At 40.7% G+C, this 17838-nt stretch overlaps 1 protein-coding gene across 9 annotated transcripts in view; it reads right to left on the bottom strand.

The window, feature by feature from the left end:
* The window catches only part of NEDD4L (NEDD4 like E3 ubiquitin protein ligase), a 564086-nt gene that overhangs the window by 64942 nt on the left and 481306 nt on the right, over positions 1–17838 (bottom strand). For 8 of the 9 annotated variants that reach the window (XM_075489080.1, XM_075489078.1, XM_075489076.1 and 5 more), the window contains one exon: positions 2576–2626. The exons of the other annotated variant lie outside the window; for it this stretch is intronic. Coding sequence is in view for 7 of the 8 variants with exons in the window: in XM_075489078.1 (XP_075345193.1) it covers positions 2576–2626 (51 nt within the window). In the remaining variant the exon portion in view is untranslated. The remainder of the gene's footprint in view (positions 1–2575; positions 2627–17838) is intronic. 9 annotated transcript variants of the gene reach the window in all.

Raw genomic sequence — 17838 nt, 5'->3', positions numbered from 1 at the left:
CCAGTACCAATTGTGCCACTGTCTTTATTGGACTATGATTACGTTCAGGACGGTATTCACTAGTCTCTGTATGTTGAGCATCCTTCTGCGGACAGGTTATATGCACAATCCATAAAAACCTGAAGATGGAGTTTCACATCATAATTTACAGACAGCCAGTGCTACATCAATTCTATGCTCATAGAATTCACGGAGGAGAACCCCACCCTTGATTATATAGTAAATAGAAATTCCACTTAATTTAGGCTGGAATTTTCCTCGCTGTGTGAAGACCATGCAGAATCCTGGCTGCCAGGAGGAAACCAGACAACAGGAGCTTTATAGAAGCACAGAACAAGCTTTACACTTAGAATCCCTCCATTTATTAAGAAACAAAAACAAATAGAGAAAACATTACCACCCTCAAATCAAACACCTCAAATATTTGATTGTTGACAATAAAATGATTCAAACTCTATGTCAATTACTTTTAATTCTTTGCTATGAGAACTCTTACTGCTGGCAAAGAATTAAATGTTTGCTAAAATAATGAATTTACCACATGGTTATTGCAGCCTTTTGGTTTTCCATGCATTTGCTGAAGCAAATCTGCTAAAATGAAGCTTAATTGGGCTTATCTATACCACCTGTCTTTTTGCACAAAAGGTTTCTCTGACCACAGATGTGCATCCCTTCCCATGCACATCTGATGCAAACCAGCAGAACACACCTCTACGTCACCACTTCCAACAGCAATGCAAGTCACTGATTGAAGTCATGAGTATGTCTTTCAGCAGCGGTGCTGACTGTAAGAGTCTCCCCTCTGGAGATTATTCCTGCCCCAAAGCCAGCACAGCTGTTTGCATGGCCATTTCATAAACTGGACCAAGGAAACAGCCCAAGTTAAAAAATAAACCATCCAAAACTACCTAGTTAGGAGGAACGCAGATCTAGATCACCACGTGAGCATTAGACCCAGCATAATTAAGCAGGCAACAAGAGGGTGTGAATAAGCGGCAGGGGTCTGCCCAAGCAGACACCACTGCTTACAGAAACGCGCACTGAACTAGGTACCCAGGAGACAGCGACAGCAGTACCTACAAAACCTGGATTTGCATCCACAGTATGCGTGTCTACCGTGAACGTAACCTCTCCCTCTCTAGCCAGAGTTCATAACACGCGAGGAAGAGCAACCCGCCAGGCACACGCTGGCCCGACGCAGTGGTGCGGCAGCTCTCAGCTAATGCGCTCCAGTCATCTCACGGCTCACCTCTTACGCGTAACAGAGATGCCAGATGTGAAGCTGTCATACCTCAGTAACTAAGACTTTACCTATCTGTATAAAACAAACTGAGGTACCTGTACAATGATATGTTTGGTGTTTCAGAAAACATCTGTAAATAAACGACACTGAAAGCAGGCATTAACCCAAGTATTTAAATCCTAACTTTAAAAAAAAATAGAAGAAAACCCTCACAATATCAGCTTTTCTAAGTTATTTGATTCGTATTTCTTTGCATATAATGTATTTAAGCTGTTTAAAATTGGGAAAACATCCAAAATACATACTTCCCTATCCCATAGGAAGGGCAATAGGCACCCACATGCCTCTTACAGAAAAAAAATCTATTTATACACATATAGAGATTAAAAGTTATATGTATGCATATTAAAAGCTATAATGTATGCTCTGACAATATCACAGCTTGTATAATCATTATTATCAATAATGTCTAACGAATGTTGTTGTATGTGCTACGGCACTTATGAATATCTCACTATTCCCATTATTACTTAGGGGTCCTTCAGATAAGTTTACTTTCAATCAGTAATAAATACAATAATTTTACTCAAATTTGCTACTAAGGTCAGCAATTTTATAACATTTTCAGAAGAACTGAATTTTTTAACTTCTTAAGATCCTGTCATGCTGGTTCAGCAGTTTCTCTGGTTTCAGTCTGTGGCTGTTGGCTTTAGAAGATTTGAAGCAGTATCAAAATGTACTATCCACTTTCCCAGACAGAACTACTATCCCGTAACCCTAACAGCACATTATTTAGACAGAAAATCAGACAGACAAATAGGACTCCAAAAAATGTGGGTTTTTTCAACATTTTAACAAAAGTTCTGCAGGAAATGGAGTTTGCTAAGGGAGAATACAACTGTTTCAACTGTAAGGGAAAATCATGAAAAGGAAGAAGCCAGAAGACGAATAGGACACTAATCACCAACGGGAAGGGGAGAAACAGCCAGTCTATTGGCCACATGTCATTCATCAATTGACTCAGGCCAGACAAGCATTTTAAGAAAGAATCAGGATGAGAAGTGAATCTTGGATGTCGAGAAATTTAACAGATACCAGAGAACAACTGTCCTCCTTGTCCCTGCAAGGGGAACCATCTCTCCCAATTCCTGTGCATGGTGGGGCTTTGTTGTCCATATCATTTTTCATTTAAGCCTCTAATGCTATGCTGGGAATGCTTGTTTTAAGAAAATTTAACTGGACTACTTATGGAAATAAATTCTACATAACATCAGGGTTTTTCACATCTGGTGACGACAAAAAAGAGCGTGCTGAGACAAAAGCACTGCTTACCGGAAGGTGACTAAGAGGCACATCCACTTGACCCAGGAAGTCGTCTCTAGTCTGTCAAACAGAAAAAAAAGGCAGAAAAAGGAGTAGTTTTACCTCTTAGGTCATCTTTACATCAGAAAAGCAAAAAATGATACACATCAATCCAGTCACAATGAAGCAAAAATAAAGATGGTTGAGTACTATTATTTTAGTAACTACCAGTTTCTACCCCTTTATTGTTGCACATTATCTGTTGTTATAATTTATTTATTTCAGCAGAGCATTTTCTGTGACAGTCCACAATGGCTCCTTAGTCCACGGTGTGTATGTTAAGTACTGATGAAATTCTGTTTCCTCTGACACCCTATGCATAATTCCAAGCACAAAGTAATAATCTACTCTTTCCATTAATTAGTCGCCACATCCATTAAAAAGCAGAGTGAAATTACTGTTCAGCATGTCACTGAAATGTTCATGTCAAAACTTGGTGACTTCTTTTTTTTTTTTTTAAGGAAAACCTCATACGTACATCTGACAGGGAAGGGAGGGGAACCCAACATCCAAATGGTGAAGATAGAACTGCATGAATTGTAAACATTATTCCCCCAAAATGAAAATTTGTTTAATCACTTGGCCAAACAAAAACCAAAGTATTAGAACTTTTTTTTTTTTTTTTTTAAGAATGCTGTTCCATTAATTCAGAATGCTTACTTTGTGAGGAACAGTTATACACCCTTAAAACCAGCCTTTTGAGTAATCCTGTATCTCCCACTTGAAGACTTGACCAGTCATATGCCACTTCAGGTTAAGCATGTGGATGTGGCTATGCCAACACTGGGGCCACGCAGCGCCATCACAAAGTCACTTACACACAGTGAAGTCCATAGAGAAGTGATAAACACTACTTTTCTGCGTGTTCTTCACTGTCTGTTTGATCCCCATCTTCTCTCAGAGTGAACAATCCAAAGGCACCATCTCCCACGAAGGTAACCACTGACAAGCTGACTGTGGGACCTGGTCTCCACCTAACTATACTTTTATTACTGGGTATTTGAAGCTTTATTTGTAACTCCACCAACTATATTCCATACCCATTTTGGAACTATATTCCATACCCATACCCAAGATGAAAGGATAAACAGAGCCCTTCAAGGTCTAGAAGTTCAAAGACCTATCTGATCTTTGCAATACTCGGCGATTCTTGAAGATGCTCAGACTGGACTGCGTGCAGTGGCCTGATCACCCATTTATACCTACCACTTTAAAGAGCTTAAAAATTCACACAAGATATCTCAGTTCACTTCTAGCAATCCACTTACAAGGACAGACAAAAGAAAAGGAACATGAAATATTAGCAGAGGTGGACAAATGAAGGATAAACTTTGAGAGGGAAAATGTGCACTGTTATCACTTACTTTACAGCTCAATAAAGCCTAGAAAGAAACAGCTCTCATCAATTTTCTCACCAAACAATGTGTGCTCAATCTATATATTCAATTACACTAGATATAACATTTCTAGCTGAAAATATTTCCATACTGAATGGACTGTGATTACACTAGATATAACATTTCTAGCTGAAAATATTTCCGTACTGAATGGACTGTGATTACACTAGATATAACATTTCTAGCTGAAAATATTTCCATACTGAATGGACTGTGATTGTTTTAAATAAATTATAACTTTAGAGCACTTCTCAGGTGTTACTTCAGCATTTAACGATTTTTATGATTAACAGCGTGACCTGAAGAGCAGAGTTGCACTGGTACCTTTTATTGTCAATTAATCTAAATCTCAGGGGTGATTTTTCTTTAAAATGTGGCTGTTACTATCCATCCCACTTCAACACATCCCTGTGCAAACCAAAATGCAGGCCATCTCCCTGTTGGAATCGCATACACATGGATCAGTTGATCTTCCCTGCTGGTAAGTAATAGAGGGCAACCCAGAAATAAAATCAATAAAAAGCACAGACAGTATAGTCAGGCACTGCATGGAGAGATTCCTTTGTGTCTCTTAGCTCTGCACTACTTCAAAATGCTATGCATCTGAGTAGCTTACTGGTATTACAAAGTACCCTGGAACGTGACAGAGTACTCACACACTGGAAATGAATCAAGTCACACGCTCCCACCAAAATATAGTTCATAATGAGAATAAGACCCCGAGGAGCAGTGTACTGGCCTGCGATGCCTGGCCCAGGTGCTCTCAAGTGCTGTAAAGAGGAGTAGTGACTGGACCAACAATATTCAGAAGCAGCTGTGCAGACACCAGATAAATATTCCAATTTCTCCTTTGTGAACAGTTCACCTTTCTGATAAGATTTTCATCAACATGTTCGCACTTAACCTAACTGGACGCACACAGTACCACTTTGGACAGTATCTAGGGAGAGCATCTTCAGCGCTGTGTGAGGTTGCCCACATGGTAGTGATGTGGATGTGCTGAAAGTCAGCTTTGCAGCTAATCTGATCTACTCATTGATTATGATCACTATCTGCTCATTTATAACAGCAATTCACTGTTCTAGCGACTCGGATTAAGATTCCTTCCTTCCTTCCTTCCTTCCTGTGAAGAAAGCCATTAAAAACATGGCGAAAAAACCAACAACCCAGGAAGTCCGCAAACCCACTGAGGAGCCCCAGGCGATTTCTTGTTGAAGGGAGAGGCTGTGGGAAGACAGTCCCAAGCCTCCCTTCGTGCAACCAGATCCCCAGAGGAATCGGGCAGCTTCTGAGCCCCCGCGGAGGTGACAAGCTGCACCGCGGGGCACCAGGGGGTCGTTCCTCCCACCCCTCACCAGGAGGAGCCCCCTCCTGCTCTGCACCCCTCGGAGTTTAACCGAGCGCCTCCCCTCAGGGCTGCAAAAGCTCTCCTGAGGCGGACACAGGGTCCTCACAGAAGGGATCAAAAGAGGGATAGCAGGGATGTCACGCTGCTGTCTCTACACTCTCGATTCCCACCAGTGCTTATTATTTCTTTCACAATCCACCCACGATTGAGGAAACGTTTCATCTTACGATAATTTTGGCCTGAAACACGGCCAACCCTGAAACAAATTGTTTGACTGCAGATACTTCTTCATAAATCAAAAATACACAGGATGTTCTAAACACAGGGTAACCAAGTGACGTGGCCATATGGACAGCTGTCACGAGGAGACCTACCCAAAAGCATCACGCAGACAAAATGAGGCCCGGGCCGCATCTGCTCGTCTCTCAGTGACCAGATGAGGCCGGAGCAGCGAGACCAGAGATCCTTGCCGTGGGGAGGCCAAGCGGAAAGCTCTGCCGAAGGAGCCTGCGTGGCGTCTGCCCGGCTCCCAGGCTGTGGCACGAGCAGGAGAGGAATCGGGAAACGCAGACGCACCATAGCAGCCCCACGGCCGTGCCAGGCGCTCAGGGAGGGAGGCTGGAGGGTGGTAGTAACCCAGGAAACTGCCAATAGCCTGCGTCACGAGGAGAAAGTCACAGAGACCGGCTGGAGCCCCTCCACTGGAGCCCACTGGAGGGGTGCCGTGGGAGCTGGGAAGAAGTGAAGAGTGGAAACAGGCCCTGGTGGGGCGTGCGTATGCGGGTCCCAGGCGGTGCAGGCTGCTGAGCCCGAGTGGAACCGCCCCGGCAAAGGCGGGCTGCTGAGCAGGACACAGGCCATGTCCCTGGCACCTCCAGGCCACCATGGGGCCAGGCACAGCCGGGGCAGGGCTGCCCTGGCCTGTTCTGCTGAGTGCCCGCATGCAGGGCATCAAACAGAAACCTCAGATGAGAAACCACCACCCACTCGCAACACCCAGGTTTTATTAATACAGGAAATCTAAAATTTATGTCATTGAATGGGGTTGGTTCTGTTCTTGCAGCTACTCCATCCCAAATTCCCCTGTAACCATGATGCTGTACATCAGATAACAGTAAGTTAGTAAAACATAACAATGAAGCAGAAAACACTGATTCTTGTAGCTTATTAAGAGCTTGAAAAACAAAAGGAATACTTTTCTAAAGATTTTTAAAAGCTTATTTAATTGAATATGAATATACGAATTTCTTCACGGAAAGGGTTGTCCAGCACTGGAAGAGGCTGCCCAGGGCAGTGGTGGAGTCCCCATCCCTGGAGGTATTTAAAAGCCGTCTGGATGAGGTGCTTAGGGACATGGTGTAGTGGTGGGCTTGGCAGTGTTAGATTTGTGGTTGGACTCGATGATCTTAAAGGTCTTTTCCAACCTATACGATTCTGTGATTCTGTCATATAATGTTCCCAATGCTATAGACACATGCACAGATAAAAGATAACTCCCTTTAAGATTAATTTATTTTAAAGCCAGACTTAAACCATATATTGACAATCCTATGCTTATCAAACATTTCAGTATCTTACCTAAACACGATGAATTCTAGCATTTTGATCTAAATTGGAAATTCAACAGAAAGGAATGAAATTTTGGCAACAGACGAGGTATAAAGTAATTAAATAGCATATACGTGTTTGCTCTGTGAGCTGGTCACTGTGCTTGATGTATACTTGGTATTCATTAATAAGATATGAATTTTCAAAATAAAGCATACTGCATTCTTCAAAAATCAACTGTCTGTCAGGGAAAACAATTTCTCCCAGATACTGTTTGTGATACCAGATATCAGCCCTAGTGATTCCCAAATAACCTGCTGCTTATTTATAACTACGCTATGCACAGAATTCCAGGAAGTGCATACTGCTGCTCCAAAGCCAAGTTTACATATTTCTCATAGCAGAGCATTAAGTTTAATATTAAAATTCATATTTTATATGATAACATCATAAGAATTCTGTTTCTAGTACAAAGATAGCATAAAGTCCCGTGATCCCCAAAGCATGGACACATACTGCTGTGCTATGTGCCCATGGAACAACACAAAAAGAATATCTGCACCAAGGAGCCTGCGTTTTTTCCAAATTTAAGTAAAAATAGCTAACAGACTTTTCATTACAGAATTTTGACTATTGATCCTCTTCCTAGCAACTACTGGAAAAACCTGGTAGCATGCACTGCTTTTAGAGAATTAACATATTTCTCCCTTAATATTGGCAAATACCAAGTACCTTCCACCTCCTGCTTCAATACAGTTACTTAAATATCAGCTACTTAGAAGAAAATATATACCTATTTCTAGATCTGTTCATGCACCTTTTCGTTCAAGAAAAACACGGACATGGAAAATTTTCAGGTTGGGTGGAAACACAACTGTGGCCAGACACGGATGCAGTTTCACTATATATGCGGGGAAGAGAGTCCTTCCTCTGCGCCTGACCTGGGGAGGAAACCCCACCATGGGTTGGTGCAGGCGGTGGGGACATAAAGAGACAAGTCTTCAAAGTTCCCTCGCAGTATTTCTCAACAGACACACACACAGGCGACTTACATGCAAGTACCAAGCCCGAGATACGCGATATATTCTGTAAGTAGACATGCTGTAAGTATACCACATATCTATCTGATTTTAACATATCCAGGAATGATGAGAACTGCTGCATCTACACTGAATAACTGATTTTATCTGGTAGTTCCAGACACTCTGCAGCCACAGTGGTAAACTGGGCTGTAAGAACTGTGCAAATTCCAGACTGATGTTAAAAGTCTTCACTTCTACCCAGATCAGGTTTCCAGGAAGAAAGGGAAACCCAGCCTTAAAAGCAGCTGAACCAACAAAATCTGTTTGTCTGTGGCTTACAGTGGAACTGAAAAATCCTTAGTTCTAGCCTGGCTCTGCCAGTGAGCTGCAGTGACGGTTTAAAAAGCTTACTTCCTCAGCCACTCCGAGCACAAATACGGTCATCTTTCCAGTACACTAAGGTTCTTGTGAAACGGACTCTTTATGCAACACTTGACTATACACATACATTTATAAGAAAAATGATTTAGGTGGGTTAGTATATGCATATTTAGCATTTTAGGACATTTTTGTTCTGTGAACAGAATTTTGTCTTGCAGGCCTCCACATTTCTAATCTTTAGGCATTCTCATCTCGGGGTTTCCTGCTTCCAGAAAATCACCTCACAAGCCATGTGAACCTTTTTCCTGCTCTATCATGTATTGAATTTCCAGTACCTTATTTCTCACATTTCTCATCATAACGATGTCTGTTCCAAGAACCTCCTTCTCACTAAAATAAGAAGGGCTGATATCCGATCCACAGGCTTGCCTGTTTAGTCACATATCACACTGCTGATTCCTGCTTGTCTGATCTTTCCCCCCTCCCCAGATAGTGCGTAATCCACTCTCAACAGTAAAGACACAGGATGCAGATGCTTATCAACCTACAACTTGAAACAGATTTTACCAGTCAGAATTACTGAACTATTTTTCAGAGCTGTTGGCTAGGAAATGATGCTTTCATGTATCATTATAACCTTCATTTTCTACAGGTCATTATATAACATTTTACAAAGGCAAGCAGTTATTTAATTTTTTTAATCAGTAAACAGAAGGAAAAGTTAGTTCACGGGAGAGAGACTGCAGCTGCCAGCAAAATCCTGACTGCCAGCGCTGTTGTTTCAGGTTTATGCGAAAACCTTAATGACCAGCTGGAGCTGTCAGAAATAGTCACTCCCAACATAGGACTTCCTCTCAGAACGCCCCGGCAGCACCCACGGCTGTCTAACGCCTGGAGCCGCACTGCCCGCATCCACGACTGCCAGGCTGCAAGCAGCAGGATCCCCGCCAGCTCCCCGACTGCACGCTGGTCGGACTGCGACCATTTCTTTGTGTCTGCGACCAGGTTTGATTGCGTGCAGCGTCTCAGGCAGGCCCTGCAGGAGTTGCGCAGCTGGGACGGAGCACAAAGGGGCACCAAGGCACGCACTGCCTTTTGGAGGGGCCAACCCCTGCTTAAATGTCATTGTTCTCTCAGTATGTATTCTGCGCTATCCGTAACGTGGTTTCTGTGTGGGCCACATAAGATAGGAAAAGCACACAGCAGGGAGGGGTAGAGGCACATCTTAAATGCTTTGTAACAGTCTTGCTGCAAATCCTAAGACAAAGTATAGCAAAAGCTATCCCAAAATTTCCTATTTAGCCTTTAACACTCCAGAGCAATTTTAAAAAGCTTTGCCACCCTCTGTTCCAAGCCACCACTTGCCAGAAGGGTTTTGTTTGATTGGTTTAGTACATTTACTTCTGAAGAGAAGAAAGTCAGTGAAAAGATGAACTAATCTGCTTGGTAAAGAAGAGACTCCCAGAAAGTTTTATTTTTATTTTGCATGCCACATCGCAAACTGACAAGCATTCCTCACCATCCATTTTAATTTGGAATTAAAGGAGGAGAAAACCCCACTTTAGAATAACAATATTTGAAAGTAACAAAAAAAGCTCCTGACTAATTGAGTTAGCAAACAAGCATTATTTTTAAAATCTGGTATTTATTCAGTTTTACAAAGGATGTAAAATCTCACTACTTCAGATACTGTCATATTTTCCTGCTCTCTCAAAATGAAAGGTAATCACTTCCATTTTTTTGGCAGAGACATAAATACATCCTGCCTATTTAGGAAACCCAAATCTGTCCAACCATCTAGTTTATTTACGCATTGATCTTGTAGAAAAGTAGTACTAATGCAAGAATCCTTTCATTTCTCTTCTCTGTGCTCAAACACATCAGGTATGCCAGGTATTCTGTACATTGAATTTTCTTGAGTGTGTGAGAGTTACCTGTTGCATCAACACAGACATTACAGTGAAACCTGGTTGCTATCACCAAATCCTAAGTGCAGACAAAATCTCAGCTATCCAGCAAATTACAATGGAAAAAACGATGCTTAACCTGTTGAGGCTCATGGAACCCATCCAGCACAATACATTTGTTTTAAGCGATGTCCAACGTAAGGGAAATAAGGGGAGACACTCCTGCTTCAATATTCAAATAAGTCAATAATATATTAAAATATAATCTAATGTTAAATGTTTCAGCTCAATCTGCAAGTTAAACCGATCACTGAATATCATTCACCTCAAAAAATACCACCAAAAATTCAGTAAGTCAAGTAGCTACTGAAATGGTCAGGAGCAAATTTAATAAAATGCAGTACAAGAACCACTCAACACAGGCCCTCAAAGTTCCCAGAAGTCCCGAGCAGAAGAAAACCTAACCACCTATTCTAGCCCCAAACTCACAAAAATCCAACTGCAAACCCGAAAAGATTGCACACAGGTATGCCACCCCACTGCAAGAAGGACTAAAGTTGCATGGTGAGGGCCAACAGCAGGAAGTATTTTCGCTGTCAACCACTCAACCCTTGTGTGTATCTCAGCCAGCCAGTACCGACAGTAGTAGAAGCTTAGAAAAAACAATTACAGAATGATTCACCTCCTCCTTGATGCCTTCTATGCCCTCCCATCCCACCTCCCAAAAACCATCAGGAAACTTCAAGGTCAACAAATTGCTTCCTCTTCGGCACAGCACACACGGACTCTGCCTTAAGGAACCATTGCACTGGACTTCACACTTGCACACTCACAATTACTTTTCACTTCCAGAAGGAAATAAGTCTCAGAATTAGGTACTGTTGTTTGGAGCAGTAGGAGTGGCAAAGTGCAGGCACCTGATTTTCCTTTTAATTTAGAAAGGTAATACAGAAAAGGAGATATGTGCAGTCGAGGAGGATAAGGACAAGTAGCGTAAGTAATAACTGCTGGAAGAAAAGAAGATACTAGTTTAAAATAGATTTAGAACAGAGTAAGTGTATGTATAATTTTACTATGTAATCAAGTTTGTCTGTATTTTACCTACGGTATCATGAAAGATCAAAATTAGATCGCTATCATGAAAGGCAATGGCACGAGAAAACACTTCATTACTATTAAGTGTTATTGTAGTCAGTGACTTAAAAAGCTTTAAAAACCCAACAGAACTACTTTAAAATTCTAACTTGTGCCAAACAACTTACAACGTGAAACAACTGTTCAGCATGTAAGATTTAGGTGACAAGGTGACACTCGCAAGCCAAATGCATGTAAAAATCACTCTGGAACTCGATATATATCCAAGGTGCAAAGCCAGTAAGAAAAGCCTAGGATAAAGTTATAGCACCCTAAAAGCCCTTAATCTAGTAAAAAGAACAGACAGGAAAGCATCCATCAACATCTAGGTACAAAACATGAAACTTCAGTTGAAATTTAGGATGGTATACACACACCTCAATTTTACTTGGTACTGACGCAAAATGGGAGTCGCATTTAAAAAGAAAAAGTATGACTAAAGTATTGTATTGATCTGAATTTCAAACATTTAAGTTTGTTGTTTTCCAGCAGGTAAAGTGTCTATAGTAACAGTTAAGGTGTTACAGACCCTTAATAGTTGACAGCTAATTTTTTAACAAAATTACAGAATAATCTCAAATTCAGAAAGACAACGCTTCAGGAAGGGTTCTAATAAGCTTCCAAGAATGAGAGACATACTAATTTGTTTGAAGAAGAGTCACGCAGATAAAGCCGCTCTTTGGAGAAGGAAATCCCAGGTAAAACTGGAACACTACTCAGCATGTGTGAGATTCTAGATAAGCATGTATCAATGAAAGTCTTCCTCTCCTTATGTTTTCTTACAAGACATGTTCTTGCAGGAGTATCTGCTTATTTCAGTTCTCGAATAAAAGATAAATATTACCTCAGATATACACTTATTATTTAACCTTAATTCTTTAAGTATGCCTAAATATAGTACTCACTATAAGATAAAACAGGATATTACAGTAACCATTGCAAAGTAAGACAAGATCTGAGTAATGGCTGAGCATATATGAGTAACTACTACAGATAGCTTAAGTCCACTTAGCTTTATTTCAGCTTAAATAGAAATTAGAAGTGCAGAAAATAACAGAGGTACAAAACAGGTCAGTCAGGACTTTCATCAAAAGGTTGCACGAATGATTTGAAGGATCTGCAGGAAGAGCGGGCAGATCTTGTAGGTCAACAACTGGTTGCCGCAGCTGGTATTGACAACAGGGATTCAGCTTTTTAGCTATGTGTATAAATATCTGACTGGGGGAGTAAAGAAGATTAAGCCAGACTCGGCAGAGCCCGGCGACAGGGCAAGCAGCAATAGGCAGACATTGAAACACAGGAAATTCCATTTAAGCATACGACGCAACTTCTTTACTGGGAGGCTGGTCAAACACTGGAAGAGACTGCCTAAAGACTCTGCGGATTTTCCATCATTGGAGATACTCAAACCCAATCGGACAAGGCCCTCAGCAACCTGCTCTGTTCGACCCGGATTTGAGCAGGGGGTGGACTAGACAATCTCCAGAGGCCCCTTCTAACCTCACCCATTCAATGATTCAGTGAGTACTAATTAGAAAAAAAAATCCTCTTTTTTAATTAATTTAGTTTGGATAGGATGGTATGGTCACGTCTGACCAGCTGCAGGCATAACTGCACTGCAAGAAGGCCCAGCGTGCAATGCAGGTCTCTCCTAGGACCCGTGTTCATGCGGGGGCTTCCAGCTCCAGACACTCAAGACCTACTTCAAACTTAACTGCTGAACTCAAGTATGTCAGGCAACCTCTAGTAGACAATTTCCCTGTTAGTGTTTTTTTAAATACACTTTCCTGCTGAATTTTCACAAATACCTTTCTGGTTTATGTTTTTATTTTCATCTTGCATCTTCATAATGATTATTCATATATATTTCCATGTAAGGTCTGGGAGCAGAGCATGCTAAGTTAACACATTATCATTCAATTGCTATGTCTTAGAGGAACTTGAAAAGAAAAAAAATCCTAATCAACAGAATAATACTATTAAAAAAACCCCGTATGTGTACACAAACAAACACTCCTAATATACACAATTCTCCTCCCAAGCAAAGACTTTAATGCTGCAATTTACTAATAGGTCAAATTGGCAAAATCCTGTGTTACATCTTCTGACCCCTAAGATGCACTTCCATCATCGACAACTGGGTCTTGTACTTTTGAAAACTGTCTCAATAGCCCTGGGTCTTGTACTTTTGAAAACCTTCCCTGCTTCTAAGAACAGTATACCATCTTGTTAAAACCGATCACAAGTAATGTAGCACGAACTTCTGTAAGCACCTGAAAATTTTAGTGTCCAAACAGCAGTAAAAAAAAGGCATTTTGGCTATGCAGCAAAACTTGATAAATATGTACTTAGTTATGCCAACTGCACAACTCACTCTTGCAGATCTTAAGACTTTATTTCCATGTCAGTGAATTCATGTCAGTGACATGAATCTAAAAAGTCAACAGCCAGGATACTTTGAGTGGTTTACAAGCTATCACTTGCTATGTAGTACCTCAAACACCTACATGTTGTTATGGTATCAACGCAGACATCTGATTGCGAAACAGCGTGAGTCAGGTATTCACATGGTATTGTAAAAGTAGCATACCAACAGCCGCATCCAGTCATTTACTAAGTAAACATAAGAAAATAACGTAGATAAAGGATTGACTGATGTAAGAGTTCAAATCCATGCAATGAAATCCTCATTTACAATCATTACAATTAGCATTTAGTGACAAAAGCAGATCAAGTCATTCCTGATCCCATGCTTTCTGCTTGTTTCCTCCCTGGCACTGTAGTATCTTGCACCTCCCACTGGGCTCGCATGAACTAGATCAAGAAATTAAGCTGGCTTTAAAAACAGAACATTAATTGCCTGATCTAGTTCGCTAAGTGACTCTACTAATAATTTCACTGGCATAAGTGAGGAGGATGGACGGTACAGCACAGAGGCAGGAGCCAGAGCAGGAGGGGTAGGACAGACGGGTGTTGGGAACGATCACAGATGGGTTCCCACTGAACGCTCTTGTGTGAAAACGTGCTGTTGGTCGCCTTGGCCTGGGAACCTGCAACACCTGCAAACCACTGGAATCACGTCTCATCAACATTTGTACGTGAAACTGAAGTAGTGGACACAGAGACAGGGAAGATGCGAAAAGAAAAAGAATTAAAAGATAGAACAGAGTCTGTATTGCTGCATGTCGACACCCCCCTGTGATGTGGAGGTGAGTGCTGATCAGCTGTGGTTGGTTATCAACAACCCCACAGAGGTTTTCAGAGATGTTTTCATTCCCTGGCCAAGTACCAGACTGGGTAATAACACTCCACCCACCTACGATTCCCTTGGCATTTTCAGTTGATCATGATGTTCCCAGCTTCCTGACCTAAAAATTGTTGTGTACTATTTCTGTGCACTGTTTAAACAGATGCCACATTCCAACCCAGATATTGCTTGATTTCAGAGCTGGCTGACACGATCCCTCTAGTAAATTTTACTGTTTTTTAAATCCCTGCAGCTTCTGCTTAAAGTAAAATACTCAAAGTCCACGCTCTTCTCAGACTGCAAATGCCCCGCACCATGTTTCAGTGCACAACCACGTGCCTAAATTATTAGGGTCTGGACTAGCCAGGGCTGATTGGCAGAAACAGTCTGAGGATCAGAGCCACCTTATATTTAAATTTATTCTAAATAAATTAAAGCTATGTTATTTCCAAACTTTTTGAATCATTGCAATACTAGTGGGTAATACCTCATGTGACAAGAATGGTTGTGTGAAGGACACTCATGCGAACATCATTTGGTGGCTCTGGACCACAACATAGGTACCCGTGCAGGCAGTGATGTGATGGCCGCACTTCCAGGGTCTGGTGATGAGAAAGGGTGTGTTATATTAAACCGTTCTGAGATCATCCTCTCCCAGCAGTGCTCCATCACAAATGTATGGGATGGAGAGGTAAATGAATGGAAAAGACTGCAGAATTGTGTGTGTGCGCACACTTCTGCACTGTACTCATCAACTCCAGCTGGGCTGCACTGGAGGCATGCGAATGCGAGACCTTCAAGCTGCAAACAGAGCTAGATAATAAAAATTACAACGTGTTTTATTATAAACCCAGATCTCATGTCCTGTGAGTGCCTGTGGGTCAAATCTTTATTTTCTGTTATTTAGCTCCCCATCTTTCTTTCATGCCTAACACCAGGAGCTCCTGGCACTGGGGGAGCGAGAAAGTCACGCAGTGCAATCCACTGCAGCGATGTGGCCTGTCCCGTAACCAAACAAGGCTGGGGGCTATTATCATTATGGGACAATTTTAACACTGGCAGCCTTAGCTGCAAAGAATGATCAGTATGTCAGTGTAAATCATCCCCTGAAGGTGCGGAAGTACACGAGGCTTTGGGGACATACAACCAAGCTTTAAGCTGATGGTTTCTAAAAGCCGAAAGCTAATGGCACAGTTTAAGCTGGGAGAAACTGGCAAAATAAACCAACCTGGCAAAAAAACCCATAAGGCTTTAAAAAACCCACTGAGCAAATTCAGCAGCCAAATTGTTAGAATACAAAGCCTAAAAGCAAGCAAGAATTAAGCAAATTTTACTGATGTATTACTTAAGCCCCGCACTTGAGATACGATGTACCGTCACTGCCAAGTGCCAGGGAAACCGTTCCAAGAGTTTTAAAGGCTGTCTCACTTATATACCACTACATTTTCACAGCATAAATACAACAGAGTTACATGTACCAAAAAGAAAAATACCAACCAAATAGCAGAAAATACCTGCTACCTTTAGATAAAACTACATGAAATCACACATTTTACCTTGATAGAGAGAGCTCTTTTCCCCCCTTAATTAGCAAACAGAGAAACACATTACAGTGATGTAACAATGTAGCAAAATCCTGATTTTGTTACTTTATGAACAAAACCAGCATTCATTTTATAAGAGCAATTATTCTAATATAGGAGGCCATTGTTGCATCAAAAATATTTTTACAGATAACACAATAAAAATCAATCATTTTTTCCTCCTCAACAGGGGAATGTCTTTAAAGAAAACAACAGAAGACGTGACAAACTAAGCCACCCACATACCCTTCGCCCCACAGATACAATTAGATCTCCAGTTTCCTTAGTTTGTCTCCTAACTCCTAGAGCCCTTAGCTTTATCCTAAGGTACCTGAATGGGGAAAACACTGAACCTTACTTCTACTGCAGGCTTTAAAAATGAAAGGGACCCCAAAAAGCAAAGGAGGATTTGTGTTCATGTAAGTATTTTTAATTATTGTTTTGAAAACTAGCAGCAAAACATGATTTTATTAACTGAAACAAAGCACATTCATCTTTAACTGCTTTTGACTATAATCTTAAAATACTAATTAGCCATCACAGATGTCTTTCTACACCTAAGGCATATCAACTCCTTCATCTCATTCGCATGAATAAAGCTACAGTGATAATTTTATTATATTAATTTATCGTTTGATGAAAGGAATACCAAAATTAAATTCTTAGTTGGCAAGTTTCAGAAAATTTTCTCTCTTCTTACTAACCAAACTGCAACAAAACTCTTTTCATTTATATAAACTTAAAGGAATTCTGTCAGTTGCCAGTGTAACCTCTCCTTTCTTAAGTAAAATATTTTAATCAGTACTTCCTAGTTCCCAAGCATAACTAAAATTCCATTTCTCCATTTGATAATAATGGCAACTTACTATACTTTTGCAGTTAATCTATGCAACCTGGCCACAAAGATTTTTACTAATCTATTCTTAATCAAAAACGTTCTAACCAATTAAAGGTTTGAACAGTCATATCTTAAAATCTGAGCTGAAATTAAACATGGTTATCACTTTAGAATAATATATAAGAAAACAAAAAGTCATTCTCCCCAGAATTTGCAAAAGTTTTACTGAAAAATCTCATTTAACAAGACATTAATTCCAAGATCACTTCTGTGGCAATACCCGACTGTGTATTTCAAACACAGTCACCAATTTGTACGACAGAACCTTAAACTCTGGTTTCAGTTAAGGCGGAAACCTCATATACCAGTCTAATTAGCTGATTTGGCTAACTGCACTTGCAGTCTCTCCTTCCTACCACAATCACGACAAAAGTAGTTTAAAAAAAAAAACTGTCACTGATTCTGCATTTTAGACCAAATGGAAGTTCTTCCTTGTAAAATTATTCCTGTACCAAGCTTTTCTTAAAACTGCATTATTACGAAAGTAAGCTAGCTAAGCTTCTTGCATACAGAACTTGTGCTTTGTTTCTGCACTTAAGACATGACAAAGTAGGAACTAAAAGCAAGAGGAGGAATAGTTAACACTAAAATTATCAGATTAGAAATCATTAGATTAGAACTAATTATAGTTTATTACTACTGGAATTAATTATTAGAACTTTTATTTAAAAGGTGGCATTTTAAATTGTATTCCAAATACTGACAAAATAGATAAATATTCATAAAACTCAGCGTTCTTAAAAGCACAACCAACATGGAGCAGTAGTT

Source organism: Mycteria americana (genome assembly GCF_035582795.1).
Source record: "Mycteria americana isolate JAX WOST 10 ecotype Jacksonville Zoo and Gardens chromosome Z unlocalized genomic scaffold, USCA_MyAme_1.0 Scaffold_30, whole genome shotgun sequence".
In the NCBI taxonomy this organism is placed as follows: domain Eukaryota; kingdom Metazoa; phylum Chordata; class Aves; order Ciconiiformes; family Ciconiidae; genus Mycteria; species Mycteria americana.
This window is presented reverse-complemented; position numbering and strand designations above follow the sequence as displayed.